The following is a 23,885-nucleotide window of genomic DNA, read 5'->3' as shown; positions in this document are numbered from 1 at the left end:
TGACGAGTATGTTCCTCTTCACACGTTTCAGTGAATAACTCATAGGGTTGGCCATGCAATGAAATCTAAAATGCCCATTTCTTAAGCTTCCACTGAACTACTGAAATTATGAAAATGAAGTAGAACTTAGGAAAGAGAAAACACTGGACACCTTTGTAAATCCAACCTAGCAGGCTGTCTGAAAAGCGACATGTGGCTGCACCACTGTTTAACAAATTATATAAAACCAATCTGTTGACTGACACAGACCAGAATGAAAGACATGGACAGTCTGGAAAGTCCCTCTTCAGTCAGCCACCCACAGGACTGGAAAAGGAATATCAGAAAGAGAAAAAGGGCAATGATGATGTAATAAATAATTTTGATATGGCTGGCTAAAAATGACAAGAACAGCAATGCTGTATGGACTGAGAAAAAGGAAAGATAAGAGACAAAAGTCAAGGATGATAGTCTTGTTTTGTTTCTTGACTCCGAGGGTCTGCATGCACTCAGCATGCATCAAGTGACCAACATTCTCTCATGTTAGTCAAGCAGTTTCACTGCAAAACAATAAAGAGCACACCAACAATTCTGCCATGGGGGGCACAGACTGAAGGTAAGCTTATTATAGAATAGTACCACCCAAACTTTCTTTTCGAACGCATTTGAAACTTTCCAAATTAACTATTTGCATAATTAACTGTTTTAACGTGAACTGCAGTAAAATCCTATGCAAGCAACTTGCGTGGAGTGTTGGTTTTGGATCTGCTGCACTAAAACCGCAAATCAAACTGACATCTGATCTCATACCTGCTGATCCTGAAGACTAAAACCAGATGCTTAAGAAGAGAAAAATAGATAAGCATATTAACTTTATTGGGACAGTAAAGAACCAACAGGAGATATTGACATTATTTAGTAAGTGAATATATTTAACATAGGTTGTGTTTGACTTTCTCCAGAATCATTAATTTAATAAAAGACTATTGAGGCTTAAAATAAAGCTATGATTTTAATTTATAAAGATTAATAGCTGTATTAAGTCACTATAAGGGAATCAGACTCCTCCCATAGTATAAACTGGTATAAACACCTCCAGCCTGTAAAAGGACATGACTGACTGGGGGAAGACCCTGGTTTAGTTACATTAACATCCCAATAAACCGTGTTGACTCAAACGTTTTCTTGTAGGACAGCAGAGATTTCAAAGTGTGAAGTATCTGAGGGATAGCACTAGATGAGGTCAGAGGTAACAGCTGCAGATGGTAGTTTTAGTGCTGCTCAACACATTCATCACATTCATTACTTCGGCTGAGTGAAGAGGCCAAGAGAGTTCCCCAGCCTCCAAGTTTTTTGGTGCCAGTCCACCCCAAGCAGCAAAGCTCTGCCTGTACATCTGCCACATGGGTTCTATTTAGCAGCACCTACACCATTTCAGCACTTCACCCCAAATAATCCTACAATACATACTGCTGTTTCTACTATGCCTGTACACAGCAAAAGTCTTACTGAGGAGATTCAAGTGCTGCTCAAGTAAGGGCTAAGTAGAATACAAACAGAGGTTGGCTCCAAAGTGGCATTTTAGAGATACACATATGTATCACTGCTAAATGCACCTTCTACCCGAGATGCTAAACCAATTCCACTCAAACAGGGGATGTGAAAATATCTGCAAAGAAGAAATAGAGAAAAGTGAAGAATACAAATAACATTAACGACACTTTTTACAAAATGACCCCTATTAAATACAGGGCAGGACCCATTCAAGCACTCTGCAATAAATGGCAGTGCCATATTGATGTATGTGCTTATGGGTGGCAGAGAGACCAAGAATGAAAGGCAACTATTTGTCTGGAAGCTCATGGGAAAAGATGTCATATCATACATAGTTCTACATCCTTCAGACTTGTTGCTACCTTACCGTACCACTTATAGTGCTTCCACTGTACTTCCAGTGCATAAGCAAATGCTCACAGGGACTAAATCCACTGAATAACTTTAAAAAAAAAAAAATGCAATAACAATTTCTAGATAATTAGGAAAAAAGCTTCTTTCTTACTTTAGGATCAAAAGAAAATGACAAATGAGGATATTCAGTTGACAGTTTCAGACTGTACTAATATTTTCTCATCACAGTGATTAATTTTTAAGGGTATTCCAATTTAAGTAGACCTGTGGAACTGCAAAACAAACTCCTTCTTATTCTGAGGAAGTAAGAAGTAAGGTATGTGCACTAAAAATAATGCTGATTTTAATCCGATTCAAAATCTTTCAAACTGACTATTTTTAATAACAAAATTACAAAATAACTACGGGCTGAATGCACTCTTTGTTGATGCCTGCCTGACCCCGCAAACAAGTGCAGTCACTGCGATTCCCACTAGTGACAAATGTGGGTGTAGAATCAAGCAGAATCAGATAGCTGATCTCAAGGAAGATGCAGATAAATACGCCAGCAAACGGCTTTGGCCCCAGATCTGCAGATGCTAACGTCAAGAAAAGTACATTCACAAATGTGTGGGAAGCCAAGAAATGCAAATAGTTGTAAAACACAGACTTATAAATGATACTACTTTCTCTACATTCACTTCATACCGCCTCTTTTATGATAGTGGAGTAGTAGAAATTGACAACTGCAAAACAGATTTGTATCCGGAAAGAGAGAAATCTTCTTTGAAGACTGAGCACAGTGAACTGCTGGGATGTCTCTGTTTCATTCCCAGTGATTATGTGGACCAAAAACGCTCATAGGCAGAGCTTAAACCAGACTGGCACAACACTATAACGCAAGCACTGTGAGAACTTCTCAGGCCTACAGCTGGCCTTAGCTATAGGTACTCTGGTGTGATTTCTAACCCCAGAAAGCATACTCACACCTCCAATATTTGCTTTCCTGAGTATTTTTTAAATGGATGAATAGAAACGCTCGTTCCTTGGCCTCACTATAAACACTAACCTGCAGCTGAATAGTTTGTACTCCCTCATCAGTTACAGAGACCGGATAGTCCTGAGCCATGTTTTAGGGCAGACAAATTGAGCTGTCAGTTCTAATGTGTGAACTGGGCTATCAGGCCACATTTTGGTTAGGAGGAAAGAGGCCTACGTATGAACACCAACAACACTTAGAGATTAGTTTCTAGTGTTTCCAAGGAGATTTAACAGGTCCCAGTATAGATTAAACCAAGCATAGGTTGAATAAAAGAAAGAAAAGTGAGAGCATAGAGACAGAGGGAAATAAAAGGGTGGGAGGGGGAAATAAAAGGGATGGGAAGGGAGAAATAAAAGGAAGGGGAAGGGAGAAATTGATGGGAGGAAGGAAAAGCAAAAAGGTGGAAGAAAAGGGGGAAAGGAGTGGCAAGGAGAAAGGGGGGTGGAAAGGATGAAAGGGGGAGAAAAAAGGGAGGAAGGAGGGAAAAGAAAAGAAACACTTTGAAAAAAGTATCTACACTAGAAACCAAACTCCCTATACTAAAATGTAGAAAAGGGACACTATTCAGAAGAGACTTCAATAGAAGAAATGATGCTTTAACACAGGAGCTTTGTTTAATATCCTGCATTAATGAAGGATCTCCTTAAGTGTAGTATCACAATAGAGAGCATAAGAAATATCACTGAGGTCAACACCACTCTATTAGCTATCATCCTGTAGAGAAATGTTTCCTTTGAATACCATTAGTGCTTTCTCCTTCCCTTTGTTCTAATTTCTGAAGGCAGCAGAAACTAAAACTTCCTCCACAATGATTTCTATTTTCTTCTTGGCAGACTAATGGTATTAGACTTGTGAGAGAAATTTACCTTGGCAATGTCTTATGCACAGGCCTTTTCAAGGGAGATGTTGTTAGGAGGAATCCTATTAAGCAGGCTTTTTCACTAGCCTCAAAACACGGATGATAACGCATTTTTAGTTATAAAGAAAATGGCTTAATTTATTATTTTGAGAGAGAATCCATTAATCTGCTCCTGTGCATATCACGCATCTCTTTATGTAAAGAGTAAAGCTGCCTGTTCTCCTTGCTGTACTGGACTCATTTTCATAGATTGCCAAAACCAGAACGGATCAATATGGTAATTTAATCCTATCTGCTGCTTAACACAAGTCAAAGATGTTCATAGAGTAACCTCTGCATAATAAACTCAGTAATTTACACTTTAAAACACACATACCCCTTTAAGAAGTATTCTTATATCTGAATTAATTTTCAAATTTGAATTAATGAAATCTATTAAAGTGTGAAGAAAAAATACTTTAGGGAACCCCAATTTTAGCATCTTAAGAAAAAAATTAACTAATATTAACAATCTCATATATGTTACAGTACCCTGACCATCTCAAATATTCAAGCGTTCTAAAAACTGTCAGCAATTGCTTTTATACAGATCAGTGCCAAAGGAAAAAAGATTAAAACAGAATTCCTTTACACACAAGGCAGGCTCTGACCACTGCCTTAGGGGTGCTGAAGTCACTTTGAGGGACTGTATGAAACTGTTTTATATAAACCAAGTAAACTAATAACTGAGAAGTGTTAAGGGCTACTCAGTGGGGAGCTAAGTACAATACGCTAACTGCACTACTATGATGGAAAGGTTTACACTCAAGTCAGCACTGACAGCTGATAAGCTTGGAGAGTTTCTTTTCATTTCTTGAGCTCAATGACTACTAATACACCAGCAAAGGTACAAGGTTTACAGACATGAAAAAGTATATAGTTGATTTACCCATAAAAGAGACTGTTGAATCTGCCAAACAAACAACAATCTAACGTAGCTAAGCCAGTTTCCATTAATAGCAGGTGAGGATATGGCCTCCCATTTTCAATAGCTGGACTAATTAAGCTGGAGTTCTGTCACTCCTTCTATTCAAACTGGGTACAAAACGACTGATGGTCATTTGCAAAGGCCACCCATTCCTAAGGAAAAAACAAACTTACTTAGGTGAAGCAACCCAAATTTTCTGCCATTTCATAATGGTATGATTTATTTCTCAAATAAACTTCAATTTGTTTCCTTATGCATCACCCAGTTATGAACTACACTTACTGAAATAATAAGCAATGCAGATCAGCCACTGCTAACAACCCATAAAACTTCTGAAATCATGCAGGTATCTCAGGTATTGGAGATGAGAGATATACGAGAGATGTTTTGGTGTCAACAGTCCTGTGTTAAGTATGAACTAGCACTGCTCAGAACCAAGAGCTACGACAGGATACTGTATTTCAGACGGTCTAAAAGCTGTGTTAGTGCCACTCAGTAGGTTCCCCTCTCAAGTTTTTAACCTTGCTACAGTGTAGAGGCAGATAAAACTGAAGCTATGGCTTTGCCTCCATGGAGAAAATAGAAACCTACAGAATAACTTCTTGGAAAGACAGTTATATGAACTCTGCATCTGAAAGAAAAAATTATTTTATTTTGGAATAACTTCTGCAGTGGAATTATTTCACATGGGCAGCTATAATAAGCTTGAAATAGTATCTTCGATCAGAGACACACACCTGTAAGGAGTCCCACAGACAGGACATTAAAAGGCATGCATACAGTACTAATGGAAGACTAAAAGTAGAATTCAAGCAGATTGACTAGCAGTAGAAGAATGTCAGTTATCTACCCATGATTTCCCGTATCAACTTATGTAGTTTTACATCCAATTTCCTTCTTAGAAAAGAAAACCCAAAACAACCCCTTTATTCTCACTCCAGGAAAACAGCTTAAAGAAAATAACTAAAACACCTGATCTTGCACATGAACACAGATTTAATTCTACCATTTACAGCAACCACCAAAGTGTGATTAAACAGAACTGAGAACTAAAGTATGTCTTAAAAGTGTTAATTTTTAAAAAGGGCAAATTGTTGTTTCTCCCCCCATCCTCGTCCCTTTTAGCAATTGCAATATTATTTAAAGAAATCACTGGAGATACATTTGAAAAGGTTCTCCTTAGACTACATAAGAATTTTTATGTTGTTGCATCTGTTCTTGTGAATCTGAGAGAATCCACCAAAACCCACCAAAACACAAGCACAAAGAAACTATTTCAGGAGAAACAACCAATTGTGATCTTTGAAAATGTGATTTTTTTTTTTTATAGCACTGTCACTCAAAATTGAAAGGAGAAAATTGCAAACTTCCTTCCTTAAGAGTAAAGTGTAAAAGGAGTAAAGTGCATTCTGCTGTGCTGCCAACAACCTTTACCTAGGAAAAGAGATGAAAATATGACACCCTCGTATTTATCATGTGCTTTAAAAAGCTCATCAGCATCTCCTGATGCTTTAGAGCAAAGCACAACATACACCTAGACTGACGTTTTTAAGTAACAGTCCATGGGCTAAACCAAAGCGTTCCTCTGGATCAGTCTGTAGTTAAGTTTCTTGTGCTACTCAACAGGAGAGGCAGACAGGAGCCAGCACTTCACTCCCACTCCAGCTCAGCCCAGCGTGACATTGCTTTACCCTTCCTTCTCTAGCTTCTAGTCCACAACTTATAAATTGTTAAGGATCTTGATCTAGGTGCTGCTGCCTATGCCCTATTACCATCCTTGAGAATACGTACTGGAATTCCACACTCCACCCTGTATTACATGTGATAAAAAATCCAATTCCCTCCCAGGGTTTGACCCCAAAACTCAGCCCCAAAATCTTAACATCAGGTCTCTTGCAGAAGCATTGAATGTTGGATTAAAAGCACCATTAACTTGCCATAATAAATTATTTAACATGCAGCTGTCATAAGAGAAGGACTCTACACATTTGCTGCAAGTGGTTTTACAGACCTTGTCCTAAAAGCAAAAAATGAAACTCAGGACCTTTTCCCAGACACTGTGATTTCTATTATGAATTTTATATGACAATTCACAAAATGACTAAAAACTAATGAAGTCTTTCCAAATATGAAGGAAAAAAAGCACAATAACTGTTTCACACTGAAAAAAACCTGTTTGTTGAGGAAAATTTCTAGAAGAAAACTCCCCAGTAACACAGTAAGATTTCTGGAGATAATGCACACTTCTGCACCTGGCAGATGTGCACTTCTTGTAAAGAACATGATGCTCCTCTCAAAGCTGCTTAAACTTGATTTTATTTCAGGTCTGCAACAAAATTTTTTTTGTAAATAGATTTGGGCTGTCAATTTCCAGGCATGCTGTGCCATCAGCAAGTAGAGACTGCTGTGACAAACGTGGAGGCTGCAGCAGCAAATTGTATTATAAACTGGTAATTGAATTGAACAGGTTTACATTTGAATAGATTTACTGCAGCATGATCTCTTGACATGCTGCATGGGACTGAAATCCTTGTCTGTACATAAAGAAACATTTAAGATACAGCAGGAATTATCTCAGCTCAGTGTAAATCCATGCTAATCAATAAATTTACACCACCTTACACATGAAAGAAATAAGTATATCATCTTTCTTCACTCTGTGCATAAAGGATGCAGTCAAAGCCCAAAACTCGTCTCCAGACTATCCCATAGGAAAAAACATGACCACCTGTCTCCAAAACTACTTTTAACACAAACAAAAGAGAAGAAATATCTATTCCAAGTACAGTCCTAAAGATGTACTATGAATCAGAGTGGTTTCAAAAGCAAAAGTGGCCACTAAAGCAGGAAACAGACCAAAACATCGTTGTTTTTTTTTAGGTTTTCCTATTAGGTAGCAGGTAAGCAATACCTGTAAAGGAGATAAACTAACTCTCCCCTAGATGAAAGACTCAGTAATTAAAAGAAAGTAGAAATCTGTGTTTTGATAGAAAAACTCACATAAGGTCCCTTCCAAATAAGAGTGGAAGAACTATAATGTGCTCAGGAGTGGGGCTAAAAAAGGAACCTTCTTTTCAAAGAGATTAGTTATTTTGCCATTTCTTTGTTCAGAAAAAGGTATGTACTTTTAGGGTAAAGAATTTATGAAGTTCCAATTAAGAGAACTTGTGGGGCTGATTTGCATCCATGGACAATGATTATGCATGCAAAAAGCCTGATTCACAATGTGCATCTGAATTGTCTATCTAAATTACCTCAGTTACCAAAATCATATGCAGAAATTCAGTAAATCTGTGCACAGTTTTGGTTACTGAGGTAATTACTCATTTGTAGAAGAGCCACATCATTTCCTCATGCAGCTCCAGAAGCTGCACACAGACTAGACTCTTTAAATATATATGTTACTGGATCTGCAATGGTGCCCTCAAATTTTAAAAGAAAATGTCTAAATTAATTCACCTGTATGTACTGTTGGTGGCACTGTTTTGTGTCCAAACAAGTTGCCCAATATATCTGTGTATTAGGTTATCAGTGATATGGGGCCTTGACTTACTAAAATAAGATATTAAGAACCACAGTCCCTCTCAAAAGAGGCCATCCTCAGACATTCCTTTCTTTCTACAGTTTATCTAAGCATCACAATTAAACCTTTAAGTTACTAGTGGCTACTTAAACCCTCCTAGTGGCCAGTTACATGAGGATTTTGGCAAGTAATGAACCCTTCCATCACCACTGAAAGAAAGGGTCAAATCCTGCCGTTCTCACTGAGGTAAAATCCCCACTGAATCTGACAGGAGTTTTGCTCAAGTAAGACTAAGGACAGCAGGATTTGGCTCACAGGATCATAGCATCTGCCAAAGCAGTTGCACAGAACAAGGTTTATTCTTAGTAAGTATAAGCCAATGAGAATATGTCTGTAGGTACGTGATAGACCTAATTTGTCCATCATCTCTCCACCAGTCTATGTTCTTGGATTTTAACCTAAGAGCTGTATACTTCAACCTGTTTTAAAATACCATCAAATGATTTGCAAAACCCAGCCATCTGTTAAAGCTAACTTTTTAAGCACTGACAAAGCAAAACTGCATGGGGCTATTTTAAAGTGGCCGCTTAGCACAAAAATACTCTTCGCTGGAAACAATATTTAGAAAACATCACATTTGATTTTATTTTAAAAGCTTATCTAGCTCAGAAGTCCATGACAAGTTCTGTTATTCATTCTTGGTAATAATAGTGCACTACAATAAATATTTTTTTACACTTACCTGTTATTCAGTACCTTCAAATTGCAACTAATGAATTAAAAAGTCAACATATACTTATTGTCAGGGGCAGGGGGCTCTCATACGCTTTAAAAAAGAAAAAAAAAGGGGTGGATTCTCTTCTTTTGTGTGCCATTATTTGCTCCAGCGTAGTTACAGTAACTTCAGCAGACATACTCCATATTTATACTTGTTAAAGTGAGAAGTAACCTTTTCGCTTGTTCTGAGCAAATGAAGAGTAACAATGGGGAAATAAGGCATAGTGTGTGCTTCTGTCAAAACTGGGACAGACTGACAGTGGATAAGGAATGGAGGAAAGAAGCCTTTGAGAATTCATGATGGAAAATGAGAGGATATATTCTGATGATTATTCTGTTAGTTACCTACCGAAGGAGACTGGATGCCGGGGTACATTTCGCTGTACTACAGATAGTTAGAAATACTCCAGAGAAGATCAACTCTATGTAGATACACTGTGATTCCATAGCTTAGAAGCAGACAGTCAGGAAGAGCAATCATACATGAAAATTGCCTTTACAGTAACTGATTAGAACACTCACCGACCTCTCCTCTTTGCTGATTGCCCTACAATTGTTGCTTGTGTTTGCAGAGAGATACATATTGACTTGCTCAGTCTTACCTTCTTTCAGCATTCCAACTTTTAGACACTTCATGAAGCGGCAGGCTTGGCAGGACTTGCGTCTGCGCTTTGTGATTTCACATTCATTCGTTGCTGGGCAGCTGTACTCTATGTTACCTGGAATAGGAAACACAGAAAAAGAGTGGTATTCAGAATCCCTGACCAGCACAATGGATATATGAGCACACATGCAATTGATGTTGTGCTTAATTTGGGAATATATCAAGAGTAAACACTGCTATAGAAAGGAAACACCTTTCATGTAAAAATGAAAAGCCAAGTTTAAGGATAGCATTAGGAAGAAATTCTTCCCTGTGAGGGTGGTGAGGCACTGGCACAGGGTGCCCACAGAAGCTGTGGCTGCCTCATCCATGGCAGTGTTCAAGACCAGGTTGGATGGGGTTTGGAGCAACCTGCTCTAGTGCGAGGTGTCCCTGCCCCTGGCAGGGGGTTAGAATTGGATGAGCTTTAAGGTTCCTTCCAACCCAAACCAGTCTATCATTATTATTCCTGGTGGTATAACAGGACAAGGAAACTTTATCATTTATAGTGTGTACCAAGACACATGCATTGGCTCCTAGCCTGAGCACTTCTTGTTTCCCTTTTCCCACCAACTCAGTCTTGCTTTGTCTAGAACATGAATAGGAAGCTGTTGTGCTTTACTGCTCAATCAACTGTAACAGGTATTGCAGAGCTTCACCCTTCTTCTTCCACAGCACCAGGCACAGTGTTATCAGGCAGGGCTCACCAATATTGCTGCCACCACATCCAGCACGTTCTACAGCTGCCACAGTATCTCCCCTTCTCTCTATACTTTAGACAGAGTTCTTGCACTGAGAGGCAGCAGAAGAAGGAGGGTCATTACCACTGAACTATCAGAACTGCAAAAACTGGGCTGATACCTCTGCTTCCCCCAACATTCCTTTAGCCTAGAACTAGCTAGATCCTTAAATGTGAGCCCTCCTGGGCAAAACAGTGTCTCTATGGGTTTTGCTACTGCTTAGTAAGTATTACCTATCCTCAAAACTAAAATGAATAAATAAATAAAGCCTGAAGACAAATGGGTAAAATATACAAGTCATTTTCTTACAGCTTTTTAGACCACATCTTTGGGTACCCAAGTCCATGGGAGAACATCTGTTGACTTCTGCCCCAGTATCACTGCACTTCTCATAGAACATCTTAGCTCAGCTTATTTATCTGCCCAGTCATGCATCCTATTGCGCATAACTACATCCAGTATGACGAGACTTTGCAGCCATCACCAGGAAACTGACTTTTAAATAAAGCATCTTCCCCATCAGCCTGTCACATCTTGCTTTAAAGGTATTTCTTTATTTTCTAACCCTTTCTCCCTGTGATTAAGTGCATTAGTATCTTAATGAAAATGCATTCTGTTTATTGCCCTCTTGGGAAGCAAGAGGTCATCACACCAAATGCATAAATTGTCATCAGAGACAGTTCAAGCATAATTGCAATTTTGCTGCTCCAATGTTGGCTGCACTCAGGGTCCATCAAAGTCCCCTGAAACATGTGCAGACTCTAATAATTAGCATTGAGCCTGCCTGGGACCACAGCATTGATGAAATATTTCAGAGTTAATCACACTTTGTAAACACTGATTTATATTGACCACCTTTCTCCAGACTGATGTCTCCTCATTAAATATCACATTAGTGGATTGCAGGATTGCACAAAGACTCAAATGCTCAACAACTGCTAATTCAACAGGAAGTAATACTTAAACCACTTACATCTATTGAAAATTGGTTAAGTGTTTATCATAAAGGAGGTGGTACACGCTGCAATGTGTATTCTGCCAGTACAGCATACTTTGCGCAACCTTTGAGGACTTCGTGGGCTTTCTTCCTCCTAAACATTGCTGCACTACTGACTTAACAATGCTGATGAATAAACCAGATCTTGGTACATCTGAATGCTAATGGTTCTTGGTGACAAAACTTAAACTTCAGCTTTGTCTTCTGCCCCTTCCTCAGCTCCTGAAAGCTAAGTGGGTAGGAAATTCAGCACAACAATTCCTGCAAAACATCCTTCCAACATGAACTGGTGAAATTGGGAAGTAAGAGTTTTGCAAGGATACGTAGGAAAAGGTAGTAAGATCAAGCTCAGGAAAAAAAAACGTTACCCTTTCACACACTAATGAGGCATTCTTAGTGAGGCAAAACCACTACATAGGGAGAGCTTCAAAGACTTCCACAAATTGTATCTAATTAACTTCATCATATTATATTAATAAAAGTATTACTATCCCTATTTGAAAAAAAGGAAACAGGGAATCAGAGCTGCTTTGCACAAGATCAAAGATATCTTTGCACAAGGTCAGAAGCGATCTTCATCTAAACCAAGACTGAGATTATAACACAGAACTTCAACCAGCAAAGCTCTCCAGTGAGGCAAATGGGGCACTCCCACTATAGAGTCCTTGTGCAAAGGTGCAGATGACAAAGGTATGGATCTCAGCACTAAAAAGTAGTATTCAAACCCAGAAAAATATAAGCAAGACTGCTTATTTCCCAAAGCAGACACTTCTAATCCATACCCCGCCATTCCAGTTTTGTGCAAAATCCTCTGAAGTATGGCAAGGGTCTGTAGTGTGCGGCACATTGCCCAGAGACAATATAACTTATTTTTTCTGCAAATTCTTGCCACCTAAGAACTCTAAAATGAGCTTTCATTCTAGTTCCTTAAATTCCAATACTATAGCTCAGAGGGGGGATCTTCCACCAATTCAGGCTGCTTTGCTTTAATGAATTATATTTTACAGTAGATGTTCAATCTTAGTTTTTTATGTTAGCTAAACTTGGAAGATGTTGGAGAGTTCCTTCAATGAACTCAGCAGAGTTAACAGTAACTGGGTTTATTGCTGCAACAAAGATCCACATCTTACCAGTGGCCATAGCTAGTTTCCCAAAAGCGTTCCAGCATTTCAGAATACTGCAAGACCAAAGTAAGAGTTCAAGAAAACTTACCACTTTGTCATCACTTCATACATGAATGCAGTATTTTACCAAATATCCCATGGACAGACTTAATTTCTGTTAGTGAGCTTTCCTTAGAAAACAAAACCCTCATGGAATTCTGTGACGGATACGTAAATAAACGCGTTTTACCTAGCACTCAAAGTATTAGTGGATATGTATTTGGTAAAAACCTAAATTTACTGCACAGTGCAGGTCATTATAGCTCTCACAATTTGTTATTTCCTTCTATACACCAAGAATAAAGACACAAATTATTTTAAGAGGTGTTTGAGAATCTGTACAGCTTCACAGGTACTCTGTACCTACTCAGTATGCTCAGACCTGCATTTTATTACAATGAGGTAAACTCAGAAGGAAGCCCTACCATTTCCTTGTCTACTGCATGATGCTAGAGGCTGGAACTGAGCAGCTAGTAAGATTGCACATTGAGTTTGCCCAGCCCTGTCAACAGTTGTAGAAGTAGCTGCGTTACACAGCAAACAAAATCATCATGGCAGCTCCGAGTCTTTAAACCCTGCTGACAAGAACAATCGAGCAATTTATAATATCTCCTGGCTGGTTTTCAGAAAGGACTGGGCTCTGATTACTTATTTCAGAGTCTTTTGTACAATTAGTTTGCAGGCAATATAATTTTCTCACTTACTCTTTAATAGAATCATGCAGCTCTGGCTGATAGGGTAACAGTGTATATGTAAAACTCCTGCCTGAAGTGCCAGGGGATAATTTGTATATTCCTTTCAGTAGCATAATGGACTTTTACAGTCTGGCAGTTAAAGGGCTGAGTAACGTAAATTAGTATGATGTTTGAAAATAAAAAATATATGTCAAATCTTCACTCCCCAAACATGCTGCCCTGTGCTTTAATAATACAATGGGATTTATGCCAACGCAAGTCCCCTTTGTCTCTCTTCTTTTAAAAACAGTTCCTTTTTTCTACTAACTTGCGAAACTTTACTATCTCAGGCAAAATACAAGAAAACACTTAAAACACACTTTGCCTATCAAGAGCAATGTATTCACTAAAAATATAATGCCATTACATCTTGAGAGAGCAGGTGAGTTGCTAACACATACACTGCATTAACAGGCTTGCTGGTTTTAGACACTTCACTGTCAGATCTTCACACACAGATCAAGGATAAGTGGGCCAAGATACCTTTTTTTCATCTTACATGATGAGGTTTGGAAGTTACTTGAATGAGATGTGCAGTCATAGTATGATTTTTATAGTACAGGGACTTACTCAATGACTTTACAAGCCAGCCAAATGACTGGACTTAGCAAAGGTTCTCAAAACCATTTTGGCCATTTCTTGCATGGAACTGGTAAGCAACACTAAGGGTAACAGAAGACAAGAAGCGAAAACCATGACGAAGAAGAGGCCACTAAAAGCACTGGGTCTTATGCCTTAGCATCTTATCCCAGATGAAGTTACTGTCATCAACAGTTACAACTTTAGAACCTCACAGGTATAAAGAGTGCAAAGCTGGCTCTAGAAACTGGCTCCAGTCCATGTGACAGGCTGAAACAGAGGTCTCTCTTTTCCAGAAATACTGACAAGAATAGAAGCTGCAGACAGCAATTCTTAGCAGAAGCATTATTTTCCTTTTCGCACTGCAACATTTGATATTGTAACACCAAAGATGTAAAAGGTTTGCTATGAGCTAATGGAACATGCTCAGAAAATCTCTGGACAAGGATAAGACATGAGGAAGACTGAGATACAGGGTGAAAACATGTTTGGAAAGACAGGCCATGAGCCACTTATAAAAGTAGGAGGAATGTCGAAGATACCAGTATTGAAACTTTTGATATGTGGGAATTTAGGTCCAGAAGAAAAAACAAAAAAAAAAAGGAAAAAAAAAAGGTAAACCAGAGGGGAGTTATTTATTCCTTCAGTGTCATAATTCTGTGCTATAATCAGCTCACAAAACCAAGTTTCAGTATCTCTATCTATATTCAATAATGCCCCATTTTTCTCCCAAACTTTCTCCTTGAGCTTCTGTAACCTGCTACACTTTTTCCAAGAACTTGTATTTAAAAAGCAAACGTTATTATTCTTAATAGAGGCTATTGCACCACTGGATTTCAGTCTTTCTGCAGTAACATTTGCCCCAGGTACCAACTTCATTGTTTTTTCCTGGGTGACAGACCCAAAGGAATACACCTGCTTGTCTGTTGACTCTGGAAAATGAAAGGTGGCCAGGATTACAGCTGTAGGTCCTATGAGAATTAACAAAAGAGAAGTCTTTCGAAGAGAGACCAAAGAATCTAAACCAACACAGAGTGCACTACGGCATGTTAGGTCACATTTTTATATATAACCCAGTCAGAACAGAAGAAACAGGTCCTGAGTGTTGTGGTTTAAAAGAAACTGAGAATTGGGTGTTTTTGGAAATAAAGAGTCATGGGCTAAGGGAGAGAAGGATATGGAAAAAGTCGCAGATGGACTTAAAAACACCTGTGATGTTTATAGGTCTTAGCAAAGCTGAACAGAGAAAAGTAAAAGTACTTTCTCTCAGGTTAAAGTTTCAGCTCTTGCAGATTCTCTTTCCCCACTCTGTAGTCAGAACTCACCTGAATTCAAGTATAAGTAAATATTTTTACAAGTACAAGTAATCTTATCAATAAGGTTTCAGAAATGGGGTCCGGTTGGAATGAGGTTGGATTTGAACCTAACTGAACTCCATTTGTGCTGACAAATCTTTCGATGGATTCACCTGATACTGTGGATAGCTCTATGAATTACAGACCTATGAATTCTCCTGCATGTCATCTGGAGCTGATGTTGACTGTATTCACCATTCTTCGTGACTTCAGAAACAATACTGCATAGGCAGAGTTACAGAACATGGTTCCTAAATATCTCAAATATATATATTTTTTTTTAATGGTAGGACCATGTATGAAGGATTATGTCTATGCCCCAGTTCCTTGTGCCTTTCCTGTTACAGTAAGAAAATCAGGAGAAGCAGCTAGTGTGTATATATATAATAAATATATAGTTTAAGATTGTATTTGACAGACTGACATAGCCAGCTCAAAAGTACATTTTAAATGAAATTACTATATTGAGTTGCTTAAGAGAAACCAGTGTATTATGTTACTGAACTATAATATATTCAGAACTTCTAAAATGTAGGGTTTATTTCTTCTTCTTTTATTCCCAGAAAGCCACATCAATGGAGGTTTAATATGAAAATGTAAACATGATGTTAGTTCATCTGACTACATGACATTTTTACATCAGACTGTAACTTCATGCAGACGGGTTTCCAGCATCATGAAAACCACCGCAATTTTCAGTATGAGGCACTGTCACCGGAGTCAACTTCTTGATCTTCAACAGAAATTAAGGGCATTTGGGTCATCTTAAGAGAGAATCAATGCTTTGAAGACACAAACAGAACTGGTCTCCTGCTGCCTGAGAGTCACTGAAGAGTTGTCCAGATCAGAAAGGCAAAACCTTCTATATTTTGTTCCTACTGGTATGTTATCTAGGTTGATTTTGATACATTCTACCAAGGTAGCATGGAAAACTGTCATTGCTTGTTTATGAGCACACAGAACATCTCAGTCTGCAAAGCTGCAAACCAAACATTGAAATAAATCACTTGCTGAGTCTTCATGTCTCTAGTTTCAAATAGAGATTCATAAGTAGGCTGGAAGCTTTCAGAGATGTTTATAACAAATAGAGATCCAGCACTACAGACACACATATATATAAGTATAAACAGCATACCAGAAAGATATGCTGCTTACAAACAGTACTGGTAGAGGGGGTGTGTGTATATATATGCATATATATATGGTACACATATACATACACACACACATATATATACACACACACACACCCTAGACCAGTACTATTTGTAAACAGCGTATCGGAGTTTTTCTCACGGTTTTGAAATAGCCATGCCCAAAACAGGATGCTCATTCTTATTTCCTGATAATCTAAATGCAGCATACTACTTACAAGGCTCTAAGGAAAGCAGAGATAGTAAAAAGGAGAGAACCACCTCTACACTTTTAAACTTCTCTCTGGTTTTCAGATTTCAGTGTGGTTATATTTTATTGGCGTACCTTGTTTGGCTGCCACAATTACACAGTGACATTAGGACTAAAAGACATGTTAGAAGGAATTAAAAATACTTGCTAGTTTGGTTAGCCCACAGGCACAGGTAAATCGGGGGAAAGGGAAGATAGTTATCACTGCTTACTTAAAATCTTCTTTGAAAGAAATGCTGATACACAGACTTTCACTTATATGAAGACAGGCTGAGGAAGTTGGGGCTGTTCAGCCTGGAGAAGAGAAGGCTGTGTAGAGACCTCAGAGCAGCCTTCCAGCATCTGAAGGGGGCCTATAGGGATGCTGGGGTGGGACTCTTCAGTAGGGACTGTAGTGACAGGACAAGGGGCAATGGGTTAAAACTTAAACAGGGGAAGTTTAGGTTGCATATAAGAAGGAAATTCTTTCCTGTTAGGGTGGTGAGGCACTGGAATAGGTTGCCCAGGGAGGTTGTGAATGCTCCATCCCTGGCAGTGTTCAAGGCCAGGTTGGACGAGGCCTTGGGTGATATGATTTAGCGTAAGGTGTCCCTGCCCACGGCAGGGGGTTGGAACTAGGTGATCTTAAGGTACTTTCCAACCCTAACGATTCTATGATTCTATGATAAGGAAGGTGAATGATTTCATCAGGTAATGATGGATTCATGGGACATTTAGTGTTAGGTTCACTGGAGGGCTGGCATCTTTGCACCAGAACCAAGGTCCAAAGACTACTGCATCCAGATGCAAGCCTCCACCCTACCTTCCTATAAAAAACCTTGTCATTTTAGTTACCAGTAAAGATGCTGAAAAGCCATAAAATCTTACTTAATTTCCGTCCATTTCCTCCACAAAAATTATGTGTAGTATTACAGGAGTCAGCTTTGAGAGGTGCAAATTAACCTTTGGAAGCCACTTCAGTCATCAGTCATGGTCAACTTCAAAACAAACTTTAGGTTGCCTTATCTGAATTTACATAGCTAGTTCTAACTTTCCTGATTAAAAACTTCTTGATTTAAAAAAAAACAAACCAAACAAATGCATTTATTGCAAATCATTTGTATATTTATAGATCCAGTTGGCTCAGTAACGAGTAAACACTCTAAAAAGGGTTGAAAAACCTGAACACTAAAGGGAGTAAAAAACAACTGTGAGCAGCCAAAAAGGTGAACAAGTACCAAGCAGTTTAATCTAGCTCCTAGTCTGGGCAGGCTTTGCAGACCACAGGAAATATATTACTGCAGAACTGTGGATCTGAAGGCATAAAATGAGACGACAGTCTGGGTTAGTTCACATAATCACACAAAAGACAACAGTATTCCCAAGATGGAATATTTCTCACTTTTTTTAGGAGACATGGACGGGCAACAACTCTTAAGGATAAAGGTACTGAATGAGACAGGGAGGGTATGATTCCAGGGCTACTTACTACCTCTTGCTTTACTCACCCTGTGCATAAACATAAGATTTCTGACTCAATACTGCTCATCCAACAGTTTTTTCCTTAAAAAATAAACATATAAAAAAAAGAAACCCCAAACAAACAAACCAAAGCCCAAGAATGACAAGGGCTATTGAATGCAAAATGTTTCAGCCTTTGTGGGAAAACATTAAATACTGTCCAAAGTAAGCTCTGACATGTTTGCAACAAGCCTTATGAGGAAGGCAACCTATCAATACCTAGGCTTTTCACACTGTCTTTTCATGCTGGTTTAAAGAGTCCAAAGATGACAGCCCTGAAGATTTAGAAGGAGGAAGCAAGAATGTTGTCTAGATGCAGACCATTACTTTAGAAAGATGAAGGCTAAAAAAATAAAACAAAGTAATAAACTGTCTTTGAATCTCTTAAGTCCCATCATCCTCCTACTGAAAGCAACAATACCATTTAGGTCTGCTTGCAGAAATGTTTAAGTTACAGGCACTGAAAAATTCCATCTTATTAATGCAAAACATGTACTTACTGGTTTTCATGATAACTGAGCAAATAATGAGACATGTATTTACACTAAATAGTCACCACGAAATACGTAGTAAGTACAAGACCTCTGTGCTGAACACAAGACTTTGGACCCAGCTGAAAAGTGAAAATGCTGTTTTGCTCTCCTTTTAATGAACACTTGGAGTTTTCAAGATAAGGCAGCAGCACAGCAAAAACTGTGGAGAGACCCTAAAAATCAATGGACCTCTAACTATTTTTAGATGTTGCTATTTTCTCCTATGGCTGATGTTAAGCCAATTTCGGGGAGATTTGGCTGCGTGTGTGTTTCTGTGAGACGTTTGCAATCAGCCACCACGTAAATTATCCCAGAAGCAAACTGAGAGCTGCAGCTGAGTACTAGGCTGAGCAGAGAACATCCAGTTCTTCCAACCCTGATGTGTCACAAAAAGGGGGCAGAACATCATCAGATTCTACTATGACCTAAGAAGACACCGATTTTATATATTCAGCTGCCTTTTTTGGTGGGTTTTCTTTTGGAGTTTTGGCCAGGTAATTTCTTGTTTCTAATTTTTTTCCTAACATCATTGATTTTTATTGTAACCTACGCATTCCTTAACCACAGCCCCAAATACATGTCTGTGCTATGTTAAAAATATATATTTCAAAAAAGACAAAATTACTTCTCCTTCTTATTCAAGACAGGGTTCATTTAATTTCTTCATGTTTAAGAAAATTAGCAGGGACTGCAAGAGGCAGTAAGGGGGGAAGAGAAATCCATCAGCCAGGAAAAGACGTTTTTAGACTAAATTGCCTGAAAGGGAATGACAATCTCCATTACCCTTAAAAACAGGTGTATGCTCTACATTAGAGTGATATTCACCTCATGTAAGGGGCTGCTAGGCACCCTGTGATGCACTTTGTCTTATGTCAGATGCAGGTGGTGTACAGATACTGTACAGCTGCCTGTGGCTTTCAAAAGACTCCTCTGAAATGGAAAGAATTAAAAGACTCCCATTGACTTAGTGGGAAGGACATGAGGTGTCACGTGAACACAAGATGTGCCTCATAATCTAACTTTACCAGCTCAGCCTTGAGCTCACTGAAGTCAGGGCAGTTTTGCCCATGACTTCAACAGAAGCAGCACTTGGATTCTATGAGTCTGAGCTAATTTAGTAACTGATGAATGATAAACAAGAAAGTTATGGGAAAAGTCAAACATTCATTTTCACTGAATCTATAATTAACACATCACAATTATTAGCATTTAAAATAAGCATTTCTTTAAGCCAAGACATGTTATCCTTACAAATGCACAGTTACAGTATTTAACACTTCAGGTAATCTGGTTTACTCTTCTGTACTTATAAATTTCTTGGTTTTTTTTCTATTTCCCAATTTTGTTATTTGCAGTTATGCAGCAACCTTTAAAAACAGACAGAGAAAAAATGTGGTATGAACCAGGAAGTGAAGTGATATAGGGAACAATGACATCTAGGAACACTGAGACTAAATTCCATCATCAACAGCAAAGAAATCTCAGGGGAATTCTTCACACAAGCTTCAAGGTAGGATCTACCCATGCAAAACACAAGTAACTTTTTCTTTTATACTTCTTGTCACCTACCACAATCCACGGTTTGATTCACCCAAATAAGTAGCTTCCATTACTTTACTTTGGATGGTATCAGAAAATTCTTAGTAGATCTGTGAGTTTAGTCAGCACCATTTCTGAAGATGCTGACACAACATTATGACAGTAACAAACTTCCTATTCTTAGTTTCCTCATTACTGCTTTTCCATTATATGTTTGGTTTTGCCTTACTGCGTTATTTTTCCTGTCTTCACAGCACTGTCACCTGCTGATGCAGCAAGCGCTCTAACCACACTGAGATTGTTGGTACAGCTGCCAGTTCTATCTTGAGCTGCGTGGCCAAGTCCAGGATGCTAATCTGGAGAACGATGTCCCTGTCTTGTGCTTCCATGCCCAGAAACTTGCTGTCTATGGTGGAGTGTAAAATTGCAGGCTTCCCATTACTGACAGAAGTCAACACTTCCATCAGCTGACGGTTCTGTGGCTCAAAATACAACTAAAATAACCGTCCATCAGTTCAGTTCTATAGCACAAGCTATCACCCAGCAATTAAATACCATTTATAACAACAGACTTGCCAGTTGAAGTTTAGCAAGCACAAAATACAAATTGCTCACTAGAAACTTTTTTTTGAGGTTTTTGGAAAATGTTCTTGAAGGTCAAGTGAAATCACCTCTTTTTTTTTTTCCACTTTTTCCAACACAAAGATTTGAAATGAGCATACTGTTACTGCCCATTTTACATACGAGTCCAGGCCACTAAGAATCTTCACAGGTATGTTTGTTTACTAGCTGCAAACATTATAACATTTCCCTTATTAATTTTACTTTAAATATTGGAAGTGCTGTACTTAAGAAATCTTGATTAAATGTTTCAAACTTTGGGTTATATGAAACTGCAATCTGAAATCAACTTTATTATCCTTAACTATTTTCTAAAAAGAAAAGTATGCCACCGGATTGCATTGTCTTCCCTGAGAATTTCAGGTGCTCAACATCTATGAAAATCAAGCAAGTTTTATTGAAGAGCTTAAATTTAGATTTAGCAACCTAATTTTAGTCTCTGAAGTTTAATTTAATGTGACACTATATTCCTGTACAGGCCAAGCTTGGCCTCATGTTCTTTAAATAAAGCATCTCCAATTATACTCAAAAGAATGATATCTAAATCAAAAGTAGAAAGTCCTTTTGTCTCCATTGGTTCTGATGCTAGAACAAGGGGTTATGAAAATTATCCTGTTTGTACTGATTTATGACAAAATATGTGGTGTATTTGTAACAGGTATCCAGAGCATATTAGTACAAAGTACTGGGCAGATACCAAAAGGTGCCAGCTTATGCTCCTTAGAATGTAATCTTTTAGATAGTTGTTGAACCTGTTTAAGGCCACTGTCTATCGTATTGACCAGTTATTCACACACTGATATTCACAAAGCAGTACACCATTAGATCTTGCTCCAATTTTAAATGTACTAGTGTTTTAACCAAAATAAGCTGGATTTCTGTACCAATTTCCAGTATGGTAATGGTATAACTAGGAGTAAAACGCAAGTGTGATCCCTGTGTGCCAGCCACAAGGTGCGCTCAAGAGGTATCCATGACAACCTTTGGAAAATAATCAGTTTTCTACTCAACAATCATTTATGAGAGTCCATGAGAAACTCATACAGAAAACAAACCTGAATGTGCACCAGACAGCTTCAATGTTTTTCGATTTTTCGTAATCAAAATCAATGTGGCTTCTTTCCCAAAGAAGCCCAAAGAGGCTTTTTCATGAGTAACTTCTGTAGGACTAAACACTATGAAGAATGAAAAGATACAGCCTGAAGTCCTAACAGGATTGAGTCAAGGATCATACTATTTTACTTAGAGCAAAAGAGAGAAAAGAAACTTAAAGAACAACCAACCTTGAATTGTCCTCTTGAAGAAAGCTTTGCAGGCCTCACAGGAAGCCACTCCATAGTGGTACCCTGATGCAATGTCACCACACACCAAACACAGTCTTTTGGGCATCGAGTTCAGCATATATTCACACTTGGTCTGTGAATCTTCAGCGATGGTACTGGAGCAGTCGTCATACCGTTTCCTGACCGGCCCGTTGCCCCCAAGCCCTGTGGCTGAAGGGTAGAGGGGAGGTGAGTCCAGCCCGTTCTGATGTCCATTCATGGTGGAACTGTAGCTCCCGCTGGCGTCTGAGGAGCCACCGGGGCTGTGGTGGTTGATGCTGTCCGTCAGAGAGGCAGGGCTTGACGGTTCCGTCTTGATGTACGACGAACAGCTAGAATCAATGTGTCGATCTTTGCTTGACATTCTGCAGAGAAGCCTGTAGTGGGGAGAGGGAGAGAAAGAAGAATCTGTGTATTAAAGACAACGCTCTTTAAGGCTGCTCTGTGGAAGGGTTAGGGACTGCACATCATTCATTCATTAGTCAATACCTCTTGTTCTACAAGAAGGTAATCAGCATAAGGGCATGACAGAGCTTTGTCAAAGCTCCAGACAGGCAGTAAACAAAAAATTTAAAGAGACCAAATCCATCTGTTGTCCCCTCCACCTGCCCTCTAGGCTACATGTCAACTTCACATCAACTCTGGATTCTGAACTTGTCATCTAGCGAGTCAAAAAATTAAGGAAACCCCATTAGATGACTTGGCTATTAAATGTCATCTTTCTGCCATCACTACTTTCCTTATTTATAAATCCCAGCACTATGAGGAGCAAATACTTCTGAGTTTGATCACATAAAGGTTCTGCTCTGTAATTAATATTTGTCAAGACCCTAAACTAACATGTATCCATCATCTATTGATCTGATCCCAGAACTGAAGAGCAAGTCTTCTTTATTTCCCTTTATTAATACTGTTTTATTATAGATACAGCTATTTAGCAACACAGTAGCACACCAATGGGAAACTCTAACAAATTATTAAGGCTGGACTCCATTTTCACAAAATCTGTGAAATGATTCATCAGCTCTGCCTGCAATTACTTTCCAGCCATTATCTTCAGACTAACCAGTAATAACTATGCTACTATCCCATATATCTGCAGCTCTATAGGAATGTCATTTTATGGCTTCCACTCTTGGATTAAAAAAAACCCCAACATATATTAGAGGAAATTTTAGATAGAAGTTTGTCTTTCAGAAGGTGAGAACCTTACTCCTCAGTTCTCACATTTTCAGGATTAAACATTTAAAAAAAAACTATGTAACACTTGATTTGACAAATTAGTGCTTTATATAGGAGAGGGAGGAACCTTCTTTGTCTAGTAATCTCAAAGATTTTTCTTGGTTTTAAACATATTTTAGGGAGAACAAAGGACAAAAATAACAGTTAGAAAGCTCGAAACCAGATACTATCTTCATTTTCTCCCACTGTGATTATAAGACCACAGTAGCAAATGGCCTACTCAGCATTTTCCTGACATTAAACTCAGAGGCTGCCAAAGTATAGGTGACAGATATGAGCATTTCTCTAGAAAAATTCTCAGCAGAAAAGCAACGACCCCATAAGGCCACCCACCCAGAGCTACAGATTCATGTTTTCAAAGCAAACGCATGAGGCCAGACAATCTGACTTAATTTTCCAAACTCATTTTTGAGCTCATGCTTTCACTTTTTCACCTTTCTGTGTATAAAGTAAAATAACAAAAATAAAATCAATTTCTG

At 38.6% G+C, this 23,885-nt stretch overlaps 1 protein-coding gene across 25 annotated transcripts in view; it reads right to left on the bottom strand.

Annotated features, from left to right (window-relative positions):
• The window catches only part of ESRRG (estrogen related receptor gamma), a 402,312-nt gene that overhangs the window by 103,788 nt on the left and 274,639 nt on the right, over positions 1 to 23,885 (bottom strand). For 24 of the 25 annotated variants that reach the window (XM_057406441.1, XM_057406448.1, XM_057406457.1 and 21 more), the window contains 2 exons: positions 22,126 to 22,541; positions 9,637 to 9,753 (listed from right to left, as the gene is read on the bottom strand). In XM_057406441.1, the coding sequence (XP_057262424.1) occupies positions 9,637 to 9,753; positions 22,126 to 22,541 (533 nt within the window). Of the gene's footprint in view, positions 1 to 9,560; positions 9,582 to 9,636; positions 9,754 to 22,125; positions 22,542 to 23,885 lie in introns of those variants that run through there. The other variant, XM_057406463.1, reaches the window with a different exon arrangement.

Source organism: Pezoporus wallicus, unplaced genomic scaffold (genome assembly GCF_028554395.1).
Source record: "Pezoporus wallicus isolate ANWC-B61680 ecotype Strahan unplaced genomic scaffold, APGP_CSIRO_Pwel_v1 scaffold_2617, whole genome shotgun sequence".
Taxonomy (NCBI): Eukaryota; Metazoa; Chordata; class Aves; order Psittaciformes; family Psittacidae; genus Pezoporus; species Pezoporus wallicus.
The sequence above is the reverse complement of the archived record's forward strand: the minus strand, read 5'-3'. Positions and strand labels throughout refer to the sequence as shown.